We start from the raw sequence: 12,794 nt of genomic DNA, 5'->3' as shown, positions 1-12,794 counted from the left end.
ATGCCGATGAACCTCTACTAGAAAAATTATATTACAATCTGTTCTAGACTCCTCTACAACAGTAGTGTTAAGACCCCATAGAAGCTAGAGCATATTTCGTTCAGCTTTGAAGAGGGAGCACGAACGAAAGCAAACTAAAGCAGCTTTGTTTTAACAATTTGTTAGACGAAAGGCTTCCGAGAACATAATTAGATTATTCCGTATGCTGCCAAGAGAACTAGAAAGGTTGCATAAACTATAAAGACATGCAAATAAGATCAAAGGCTTGCTTTTTAGAAACCGCTACGTCACCGCGAAAATACATTTAAGAAAGTATCGTGCAGATGGGTGCTATGGACGGCATGAGGCCTTTTAAGATACATGGAAGATAACCGTAAACAAAAAGAATAACATTAAAAACGGCAAATAAACACGGCCCCCCTCCCCGCACATTAACTACTATTAAGCGCAAACAGGAAATTTATATAACAGTTTAGTCACATTCACTACAACACTAAAAGAAGAAATATTCATCGAAACAGACCGATCCATTCAATTTAACAATAAGCAATAGTGCGCAAGTCCAATTAAGGGGGCTGGGGAGGGGGAGGGGGAAGTAACTCTGGCCGCCAGTGAAGTCTTGGGTGGTCAGGATACAGGCCTATTTGGGACAATTTTTAAAAAAAAAAGTATATGAAAGGTCAATCACATCCAAGAAGCAAACTTGGTAGAGAAGGACGCGGAGATATATACGACGGTCCAAAGGCAAGGGCCTTGGGATACGCAAGGTTGGAATTAACCCTCGTTTTTAGTTTTTGTTTTTCTTTTAAGCATTTTCGTCGTCTGCATAGCGTGCCGTATAGTAACATTATTGCGAAATACTATGTAAACTAAAAGTTCCTTAGGAACAAATGAAATTAGTGGTAGTTGAGAGGGGGGAGGGTGGTGAGGCGGTTCGCCACATACATATATTTCTAATTTCAAAGATCCACATTCAAAACAGACAGTAGGCTACAACTAACGGTACTGACCTGACCAATGTAAAGGCAACGTCGAAAGTATTGACTGCTCAACACAAGGTCTATTCGGTAGCAATCCAGCGAAAACCACATCGGAAACTCGATATAAACTTCCAAAGGGCGTCGATCTTCCAACGCGTGATTTCGTCTCACTTTTACGCACAAACAGAACAATACATGTACATAAACAACGTTCAAACTACGACTGAGTGAAGGACGAGGATCGAAGGAACAGTAGCGATTGGTTTAAAAATGTAAACAAATGACTAACTTTCGTTAACTTTTACGCACTTACAGAACAATACATGTACACAGACAACGTTCAAACTACGACTGAGTCTGAGTAGAGGACGAGTTTCGATCATCATCGAAGGAACAGTAGCGATTGGTTTAAAAATGTAAACAAATGATTCACTTTCGTTAACAACCACTTTTCTGTCCACGACGTAATCCAACTTCCCCTGTGCCATACCTGTTTACTCCATAATCCACATTAACAATTCCATACCTTCATAATATGAAGAGAAAAGGAAGTAATTTCGTTCTTGAAAGACTAAGAAGCCCGTTGCACGTTCTCGGGGCTGCAAATCTGAGTGATCTAAAGCAGTGGTTCCCAAACTGAAGGGCCTTGTAGCAAAATGCTGGAGCCATAATCTGAGGATATGTTTGTATAAAACCATGGGTTTTATACATAATGAGTTGCGCTTAGCGGTGGACCATGGAGAAGTATCCTATATGAAAAGTTTGCAACGTTCAGACAAAGTTTCGGAACCATTGATATAAATAAACAATAGAAGTGCGCCTTTGCTGAAATACCTAGACGTCATTTGACTTGTAATTAAATGTAGTTGCATAGTGTGATTTATATAAATATATATATAGATATATATCTATATATATATATATATATATATATATATATATATATATATATATGTGTGTGTGTGTGTGTGGTGTGTGTGTGTGTGTGTGTGTGTGTGTGTGTGTGACCCGTAATGATAACAGTAAGCTGTTACTTAAGACTAAAAGAGAATGGTTTCCTAAGAAGGTCAAATTATGTCCTCCCATTACTGGCAAACCAAACATGAAAAACAGAAAAGTAACGAATGAATAAAATAAAAAAGGAAGCTAATGTGAGCGCCATCGTCCCCCAAGCTGGTTGTAAGATGATCCAGTGAAAAAGCTTCGCGTCCCAACGACCTCATCATCTTACTTCCCATCTTTCTTAATCCTCAACCACTGACTTGGGTATCAGAATTGCGCTGTGTTATGTATGAGACTATTTCGGTTGGTTGATTTACTGCCTTTTTTATTATTATTATTTCTTTATTACTCTCTCTCTCCTCTTTCGTCTCCGTGGAAGATTAATTAGTATATTGATGAATATTTCTCTGGCTTGTTCGATATGAACATTCGTATGGTTTAAACAGTAATAGACTTAGTGGATGTTTTTATTTTCTTAAGTGCAGCAGTCTTAATTCTGCAGTATTTTTATTGCAACCTCTAATATCGTCGTTCTGTCTTTATCATAACAAAGATGTTATTTGCTTTTGCCAAATTACGTATCTTTGCCCTTCCGGTTTTCTGATAGTTTGTCAGATCAGGTTACTACTCGCACGACTGCTTACGTGTAGCTATTGCTGTAACGAAAGTAGCTCTCGGTCGAGTGAAAAACCTTAGTCATGTACCTGTTACAAAAATAGGAAAAAAGTAAAATAGTATATAATCAAAATAGATGTACTTACCATCACCTTTGAAAGTCTTGGAGACCCTACCACTCAGTGAGTTCCCAGGAAACACAAAACTTTAAGACTCCATATATTCAAAAGGATAAGAAAACAGCTCATATTTAATTTCAAAAAATACTTTAATGTACATAAAATCTCTACATGCTTTTAACACCATAATATTAACTACAAAGAACCTAGGTAAAGGAAAAAGATAACAACATATTTATTCAATGAAAATATTCATATAAAGACTAACTTGTCACTAATATTTTAACATAGAGCACGGCGATGGATTTTGTTTTTATTTTTCTGAATGAGAAGAATCCTTTATGCCATGGAATGTTCTTCTGAGCCGAAGTGAGTAAGAAATGCGAAATTATAATTATGTATATATATTATATATATATATATATATATATTATATATATATATATATATATATATATATATGAATAGTAGGAAGGGATACATCTTTTTCTCAAATACTCTGAATGGCTTCAGGACAATTATTTCAATTAATATATATATATATATATATATATATATAATATAGTATATATATAATAATATATATATATACATATATAATATATAAATATATATATATTTATACAACAACAACTAGAATTTCCCCAATAGGACTGAAGATGAACCAACTGCTAGAAACTTACAAAACATTAGCCACCTCATTTAATTATCAGCAAGCTCTTCCACTTTGGCTAAATACTGCACCACTCACCATTATGTCACGTGTAATCTTGCTCACCTTTCTGCCTTTCCTTTCTCCACTTTTCTAACCTTTCTGTTTTTTTACTCCTTGTAAAAACCAATTAATAAAAATTTACAACTTCAACCAGTTTCATTATTTGTACTCAAGTACTCAACATCTGCAATTCACTTCCATGAAGAAGTACTGGTTAAATAAACACTACAAACATTCCAGTTTTGTCCCATGCACATGAGCCTTATGTAGTCTGTTGTATACACCCTGGCCATCATCCTTGCTTCACCATCTTTCATCAAACACAAACTTTAACTGTTCCAGCTTCCTGATTTTTATTGACGTTAACAACATTCCTCAAGTTACTTCTACTTTCCTCAAAATCTCCTCTTCCAAACTTCCAGACTTCTACATTGTATAGCCTCTGCAGCTTCTCTCCACTATCCCAAACCACAACCACAATACCTGCAAACATCACACTCCAAAACTTCATTCACACCCGGTTTTTTATCTCACAGCTTTGCAGCTCCGTCCCTCGTCATTTCTCTGACTTCTTGCATCAATCCATTCATAGAAATACTAAATAACCATATCACTGAACGCAACGTTACCACAAGCCTACTTGTACACTGAACAAATCCCCCAACGTCTATATATTCCCACACATACCCTCTTAACCTCTGCTCATATTTCATTTCAGACATTTATAATTGCTCCCAAAATATTACATTCCACACAATATATCATTAGCACTGCCTAAGTAGGTCCACGCATGCCACATACGGATTTACAACTCTATTCTCAAACTTCAGCCACAGCTGTTTCATATTACACATTTTATCAACACCTTATTTTTCACATTTACACGCTTTACACACATACTTGGGCTTCCACAGTATATATATATATATATATATATATATATATATATATATATATATATATATATATATATATATATATATATTCTTCAAATGCTTCATCTGAATGACTTCAGGACATATTTCATGTAAAATAATATAAACATATATATATATATATATATATATATATTATATATATATATATATATATATTCACAGAGAGGGAGGGAGGCGGGTGATATTTTAATGTAAAACTTTCAATAGTATAGTTAAAATAAACAAATAACAGAATCTGTTAATCTACTCTAAAAACTGTTTTAAATGTAAGACTTAAAAAAAAAAAACTTATAAAAACAATCTATTTGCTTCGTCTAAAACAGTTACTCGTCATTATATATTATTTTCAGTCTGATCAGAAAAGAAGGAAAAAACAGGCTTGACATCACGTTGCTAGTGAGAAGAGCTGTTTTTGAGGTCAAGTAAAATGTATCTGAATTTGAGACATATGGATCTGGATCCCTTGTACCAGACTTTGGAGGAGTTTTTCTGCATTTAATTGTAAGACTTATATGTCAAGGGATTCATCGGAATAAGTACCATATATATATATATATATATATATATATATATATATATATATATATATGATATATATATGTGTGTGTGTGTGTGTGTGTGTGTGTGTGTGTGTGTGTGTGTGTGTGTGTGAACTCGAACAGAACAAAACAAAGACGACATACACTGAAAGTACAAAGAGATTAAGAGGATAATCTTGAAATCACGTTTTTGCTTTATCAAGTAAATAACATCCTACCTGTTTCCTTGAACAAGATGTAAACATACTACCTTGTTTTCTTGTTATATCTGCATCATTAATGACGTCAAGTAACAACGATGACATCAGAGGTTCCATAAATAATTTCTTCAAAGTCATAATCAGAACTCACAAAGCTTCTCAATCGTTTATATCACCGGCGTTATCAAGACTTCTCTGCGTATAAAAATCATCAATAACTGTTCAATAAATGACCTTATTTCTAAATAAAAGTTTAAATTCTCTTCAGCAATCTACTAACTCCTAGGAACTTTGGCATCATTTGAATCGGAGAGACCGTATTGGCACTTTTTAAATTGGCACACGAGGTCAAGACAACGATTCCAAGAAGAAGAAGACGTCAGAGATGCTCTGTTTACGTTTGCTCGAAAACCGCAAAAGTTTGAATGGAACACACCAAAAGTTATCGTACAATTGCACAAAATTGTTTTACATGAGTTGGATACTCAGTCTTCGTAAAGTTACGCGAAAATTATTCTAATTTGTTTCAAAAGTTGAATCATATATACAAAATCTTAATTTCTTCACCATGAACAAATACATTTTTCGATGAGCAATACTATATTGCCCACAAGTAGGTATGATTTTTAATTAGAAAACAAAGCATCGCTACGTCACACTCTTCTAAATTTTCGCTGAGATAAATCCCTGAAGGTGAAATAACATAGCACCCATATCAACTTTTGTTCAAAATTCAGCGTCACTTCAGAGCTTATTCATAACGTCAACGCAAATGAACTCTAAATGTACACCATAAAGTTAAATTGCCAACATTAAAAAAGAATTTCACTGCAAAGCAGTTTATTCACAAACGCCCATCTATGTTTATGCATTATAATCTTGTAACGTATAATATTTACTTATGCATACTGTAGGCACAATATGCGCCAGATGAATAAGAATAGAGAACTCTTACATTACTATTTTTCATAGTAACATGCGTCGTCATTTCAGTACAAAAGAGAATAAATAATTAGCACACGTTCAAGTCAAGTCTTGTATCTGCATCGGCATGAGACACACCGAGGCCTAAGATCATGCAATTTCCGCCAAGTACTTTGGCACCAAAAGTGCCAGTGCGACAGCCACGATGCCCAGTAATGTCGGGCGACGAGGGTATGCAGCAGTGCCCGCTGCACTGGTGTGTGCGGGCGCCGCCAAAGTGAGAGCTGCAGCGGGCAAGGAAGCCATCAGTCTGGGAGATCTCGCTCTGACGACGCCGACGAGTCGTTCCGCCTCGACCACGCAAGCAGCCGCGACCAAGGGCGGCGGCGAGGGCGAGTGAGAGGCCGTGGGTGTGACCAGAACCAGAAGGTAACCATCGAGGGTGAGCTGCCCTCGGATCTCGCATTCGGACACGGTGACATGGGAAGCCAAGGAGGCCATGAGGGCAGCCACTGTCAAGGGCCGGTGGTGAGGCAGGACGACGGAGGCCACCTCGACGGCCCTCGTCGACCAGGCCATGGCCATTCCTCCTCCGCAGACGCGGCCGCAGCACCACCCGTTGGATTCCACGCCCACGCACCTACAACGGGAGAGAAGCAAACTTATAAAAAAAAACTGAAAGCGAAAAAAGTACAATATGCCATTACGTGATGGAAAACATTTTAGGACTCAATAACAGAAATTGACGCTGCCCAAATGCTGTTGTATTCAAGACTTCAAAGATCTAACATTTGTCCATGGACCATGTATTGCACGGAGGTGCAAACTATATACCTAACAACTGACTGACTGAAAATTAAGTATTTGAAACATAATAAAAAAAATAAATGTTTACGTCAGAGTAACCGAAGAAGGAATTAAAGTTCGAAAGATCTTTAAAGTGCAAATGCTTTGGTCATTACTTCTGTTGAGTTACTCTTCCAGTTGCTCATTCTATTCCTATTTCTCTAGTTTCCCGTACAAGGAACTAAGAAGAACTGAAGTCTTTAAGAATGATCAACATCACGCTGAACATCAATGAAAATACAGGTAAGAGTGACAGACAGACTGATAAAAAGACAGACTGATGGACAGTCGGCGCGGGACTGATATGAAGTGCTTCATGTTTACTCCATGTCTCTGACTTTATTTCCCAAAGAAGAAACGCGGACAATCTCTTACATAAACTACACCTGATATGAACGCACTGGCAAAACAGCCACACACTCAACGACACTCTCTCTTGGTATTACACTAAACCTTCTGTTATTTCTTTTTCTTTTTTAATGAAGAACAAGAGGATTAGAAAGAGCTTGAACAAAGCATTAAAAAGCAACAATCGTTAAGGCGAAGTAACGCCATTCCACGAAACTTATAATGATAGCTTCATATTTCATAAGCACAATAACAACGAAATACTATAATATCAATCGCTTATTAAATCTAGTTTTTAATCTGTTGCAGTTGCAATGCTCTGGCCTTTAAGATTCTTGCTCACTGAGCAAGAATAATTTCTCGACTGACGAGAAATTATTCTCTCTCTCTCTCTCCCTCTCTCTCTCTCTCTCTCTCTCTCTCTCTCTCTCTCTCTCTCTCTCTCTCTCTCTGTCGTATCTATGTGTAAGTGTGCAAGCTATTCCAAGTTCCAGTTTCTCTGCGAATTCAAAAATACACCCAACAGTCAATTAAACTTTCTTTGGCGTTTGAAACAGACCATACTACGGCTCCCGTTGTCAGGTGTAAAAAATGAAGGACATAAGCAAGTATACATAATAGAAAACTTCACTGAAAACCCCTACCATTAATCCTCTTAGAGTTTTAATCCCCTACAAAGGCCAAACCTCCATCTTGCTCCGCCGGCAGCAATCGGTCTCTAAATACGCGCTCTAGTAATACCAGCATGTCACAGGTAGCCTCTTACATCTGTGCTCGTCTGCTGTGTCTTTCAACTTGGCAAAATAATTTCCATTTGATTGGTACTGGATGTACAGCAAAATTTGAGGAAAACGGAATACCACGCTCAATTAAATAAGCATGCAGAGGAGAGAGAGAGAGAGAGAGAGAGAGAGAGAGAATGCTTTCTTGTCAGTTGAAAAGAAATGTATAATACAAAATTTAATTTTAAAACAACTTGTTCATTTGATCGTCAGAGGATATACATTTCTAATCAGACTTTGGGAGTCATTTGAAACGATAAATCAATCAATCAATCAATAGCAACATCTACCCGACCAAGAATATTTTATCATCGCCTCTCGACGTAGGAGCCGCAGACCACACTTTGAAATGACGCCACGTTACAGAATGAGACAAATCAGTCCATTTTCGCCCTATGAACGCCCGGGTGGCATCGTCCAAATAAACACTTGTCCACTTAGAGGGAAGTCTTTTAATCGACAACGCCAGAAACGACGCTGACTAAACAGACTCGTCCTCCCACGGAACGCCCACCTACCTACCTCTCATCACACCCACCTCATTCTCCCAAAAACCGTACTACATGTGTCACCCCTGGCCACCTCACCCTCCCCCCCACCTGTGCCTCCAAAGGACGCCCCTCCCTACCTTGCCTCTTCCCCCAACATCCCTGTGGGACGGGGGTCCCCGACTCTCCTTTAATCCAAAACCACCTACGGGATCCCATCCGAATCTTTAGCCTCCTCAACGCCTCGGAGAGACCACCTCCTCTTTCCCTTTCCTAAAAGCTTCCCACTTTTCTCAAATACGCCCATTTCTTTACTTAGTTTTCCATCACCCAGAAACACCTATTGGATATCAACTATATCCCTTTTCTCCCAAAACGATAATGGGACCCCGTCCACTGGCTGCCCCTTAAAAACCGACACATACACACAAGACACTCTTCCTCTACCCCATCTCCTATTCAGGAGTGGTGACGCCGTACAACCTAGAGTCCACGTTCCCACAAAACAAGACGTGGATCCTATCGACCAACCACATCCATACTGGGCCATAAATCAGACGAGTGTGGAATGTTAACTTCTTTTGTGACGATATGTAATCCGATTAGCAGAAGCCTTATTCACACCTTACACACACACACATATTCACGCACGCTAATCACACTACTGGAACCCATGTTTCTTAGTTCTAAACACTAACAGTTTCTTAAGGAAATATATTGTTTTGAAGTTCTTGTCATTTTCATATATAATAAAATTCTCTCTCTCTCTCTCTCTCTCTCTCTCTCTCTGTCTTCTTCTCTCCATCTCTCGTCACTCCTCTCATCTCTCGCTCATCTCTCTCTCTCTCTCCGTGGTTTGGTTTGGAATAATAATAGGTAAGTAAACACTTCACTAATTAATTTCACTCATCTGCCGTGCTTTATTGGAAAGCAAACTGTTTTGTCCGTCATGTACAGTTAATCAATTCTCTCGCTTCATCTTCATGTAAATAGATGCTTGAGAATACTAATATATCTAAAAATGAGCGTCATTAAAAAACATACAAAGCAAATGAAAATGTAAAATACAAGTATCAGCAAGATTTTCAGTAAGTCGGTAGTATAATGAACTCTTGGCGCATAACTTTGCGACGTCAGTTTGGGTCCGTCCCCAAAAAAGAGGGAACAACTACGACGCCCTTGAGTGTCTGGCGTCAGGAGCAACGTGTCACAACGAAGCCCAAAGAGTCAGCACAGTGACAGAGCCAAAAATTTCTGCAAAACAAAAAAGTTAACTCCTACCGACCGACTTACCTGGAACTCTGCTTCGCAGGACAGCTAACGGAAGGACAAGAGCTGCCGTCGATGCCCACTCCCCGGCAAGGGCCCTGGTAGTCCACTGCCACGTAGTAGGCATGAGCCTGGCACTCGGATGCCCACGTCCTCCCGTCACGACCGCAGACGGTGCCGTTTGCGAGGCATCGTGTCTGTCAGAGGAGAATAAATAACTACAATTAGGCACAAAAATAACCATACTTATACATACATATGAACAAATACATAATCAAACACTACTGAGCAAATAAATAAAGAAATAATGATAACACAAGTAGAATTATACGGATCCCCCATCACGTTCATTGTGGGTAAATGGGATGGTAGACGAGCGCGCATGAACGAACACACACACACACATACACACACACACACACACACACGAACAGCGTGCAATACAAGGAATAAAGATAATACAAGTAAGATATGCGAATATTTTTGCATTCTGATTGTGCATATATCGAAGGAAGGCAGAGTCGCCGAAGAGAGAACCTGCAAAACATGGAATGAAAATAACACGAAGAAAAATGAGAGAAAATATGGATTGCGTGCATATGGGAAAGCAATGCACATAGAGAGAGAGAGAGAGAGAGAGAGAGAGAGAGAGAGAGAGAGAGAGAGAGATTACAGTTGAAAACGATTGAAAGCCAAATGTACGTTGAGATTAATCAATTCGTCTTGGAAATTGAAAAGTTGGCGATCCTGTGGTCAAGGAGAGAGAGAGTGAGAACCGTTTAAAATGTCCAGAGGTGTCTGATGTGTTTGTACAGAACAAAATGACATTTTCTACAATGCTTAGCCCACGCGCTGCTCAGCACTAGAATTAATGTGGAGGCTTGTCTGACTGTTTATTTCTTCTGATGCCATGTTTGCGTTACCTTCTAAATACGGTGACACTCTTGTACACATTTCTCTCTCTCTCTCTCTCTCTCTCTCTCTCTCTCTCTCTCTCTCTCTCTCTCTCTCTCTCTCTCTCTCTTCACGCATCACTTGGTCCTCGGGATCTATGGTCTTTGGTTCTTATAATTGCAAGTACTTCCCTCATTCTTCCAATAATAATAATAATAATAATAAAAGACTTTACTTCAGTTCAGGTGCCTCTTCAAGTGGTGTTTCCATAGCATAATTAAAGGTGTTTACTGAGGTAATGCACTTACATAACCCACTACTGCACAGCCATATCTTACTATCTGTCAGTCAGCTTTCCTCGTTTTAATCTTTAAACAATTATCAGCATTCAAAACAAACACAGCTCATGTCGGAGCACTCTTGTTGAATGTGCCAAAGCTTATCAAACAAGCAACGCAAAAACAGACGTTTTAAAAATAATAAAAAAAAGGAAGGAGGGAGGGGATGACTTGAAGATTTTCCTAGTCTTACGCAGGTTCGTAAGTGACAACTTAGGCTCGGTGAAATGAGCTTTGGTTCCGGTTATATTTGGCAAGATAAAGTAAGGTTGGGTTCGATTGGCTGAGATGTTACTCTATTAAGAAGTGAAGATCAGCCACTGTTAGGTTAGGTTTGGTTGCATCAGAAGGGGTTGTGTAGCATTAAGTTTGGTAAGGCACTCAAAAGGTCAGTTAAGGTTTATTAGAGTGCTAAGTTGCGTAAGGTTAGCGTAATTATATCACATAGCGTGATTCTTCCATATTAACATTAAGTCCCTTTCCGTCCTCCTTTCTGTCGTACTCTCTAACTTTTCTCTCCGAAATGAATTGAATTGAATATAGAATTTAGACCAAAGGCCAAGCACTAGGACCTACGAGGTCATTCAGCGCTGAAACGGAAATTGACAGTAAAAGCTTTGAAAGGTGTAACAGGAGGAAAACCTCGCAGTTACACTTTGAATCATTTGTTAGAAGAGGGTGGAGAATAAGATGAAGAGAATATGAAAGGAGGTACAGTAAAAGGAACGAAAGCAGTTGCAGCTAGGGGCCGAAGGCACGCTGCAAAGATCTGTAAGTAACGCCTACAGTGCACTGCATGAGGTGCACACGGCGCTATCCACAGGGGTCTCTCCGAAATGCAGCCACCAAAGACTGGAAAAAATAGCTACTAATAGAAAAAATAGATGATGTCAACAGTTCCATTTATGAGCAAAGGAAGAACTTCAAATTCAATGGGTAAATGATTTGAATGACTTCACAGCCTTCACTGGGACCTATCCGGCTCTGGGAACAGTTTATTTGAGTCTCGTGCTGCCAATGGGTCCGCTCATTTAGGAATATCTGTCTTCACATTTATTTATACACAGTTGTTTGAGTATCCAGGGTGCTTGAAACATTTATGAACGACTGAAATAGGGTGGCGCCATACTTAGGAAAGGGACGACAAGCCCTGATGATGGAGCTGTGAAGCAATGGAGAATTTACAGCGCCTTCTGCAAGAGGTGTCATTTGTGACACAATTCGACTGAACGATAAATATGGGAAGAAATTCTACGTATGTAGCATGTGTGTAAGTTTTTCTAAAGAAGCATGGAAGTCTCTTTAACTTTTCTACAACTAAATAAGAGATGAAGTTTCTACAAGAGGTGCCATATAGGACACAATCCTACCAGAGGATTAATCAGTGAAGACTTCTGCAAAAGGTTCATGCACTTACTACTTTACAACGTGAGAAATTGTGGGGGGAAAAGTTTCATATAAAGCTTCAGTTTTGACCTAATATAACCGCGGTCATGTAGCGCACAATATCTTGCAAGGAATTCTATCACTGACGAGTTGTGTTTCCTCTTCAATAGGTATTTCCTGTCTAGGACGTTATTTCACCCTCAGTTTTGTCTCACTTCCGAACTTTTTCTTGTCTAGACAGTCTCAGTAACTGAGCACTGGCATGGGTTACTACTAATCCATCGAATGCTCTCTTACAGTACCAAAACAGGAATTAAGAAGACAAAAAAGCCATTCCGGTAGATCTCTTCTGAGTATCACTTTAAAATACTGCCATTATTTTGAAAATATCTGCTTTGACTGCCAACTGCT

The 12,794-nt window shown here is 38.8% G+C and overlaps 1 protein-coding gene across 2 annotated transcripts in view; it reads right to left on the bottom strand.

Moving 5' to 3' along the window:
• Positions 1-4,974: 4,974 nt before the first annotated feature.
• Positions 4,975-12,794, bottom strand: part of LOC135222817 (reversion-inducing cysteine-rich protein with Kazal motifs-like) — a 162,673-nt gene continuing 154,853 nt past the window's right edge. For both annotated transcript variants that reach the window (XM_064261125.1, XM_064261124.1), the window contains exons 16-17: positions 9,790-9,962; positions 4,975-6,672 (exon numbers count right to left, since the gene is read on the bottom strand). In XM_064261125.1, coding sequence (XP_064117195.1) covers positions 6,183-6,672; positions 9,790-9,962 — 663 coding nt within the window. In that variant the 3' untranslated portion in view covers positions 4,975-6,182. The remainder of the gene's footprint in view (positions 6,673-9,789; positions 9,963-12,794) is intronic.

The sequence above is a fragment of the Macrobrachium nipponense genome, chromosome 8 (assembly GCF_015104395.2).
Source record: "Macrobrachium nipponense isolate FS-2020 chromosome 8, ASM1510439v2, whole genome shotgun sequence".
NCBI classification, from domain to species: domain Eukaryota; kingdom Metazoa; phylum Arthropoda; class Malacostraca; order Decapoda; family Palaemonidae; genus Macrobrachium; species Macrobrachium nipponense.
The sequence above is the reverse complement of the archived record's forward strand: the minus strand, read 5'-3'. Positions and strand labels throughout refer to the sequence as shown.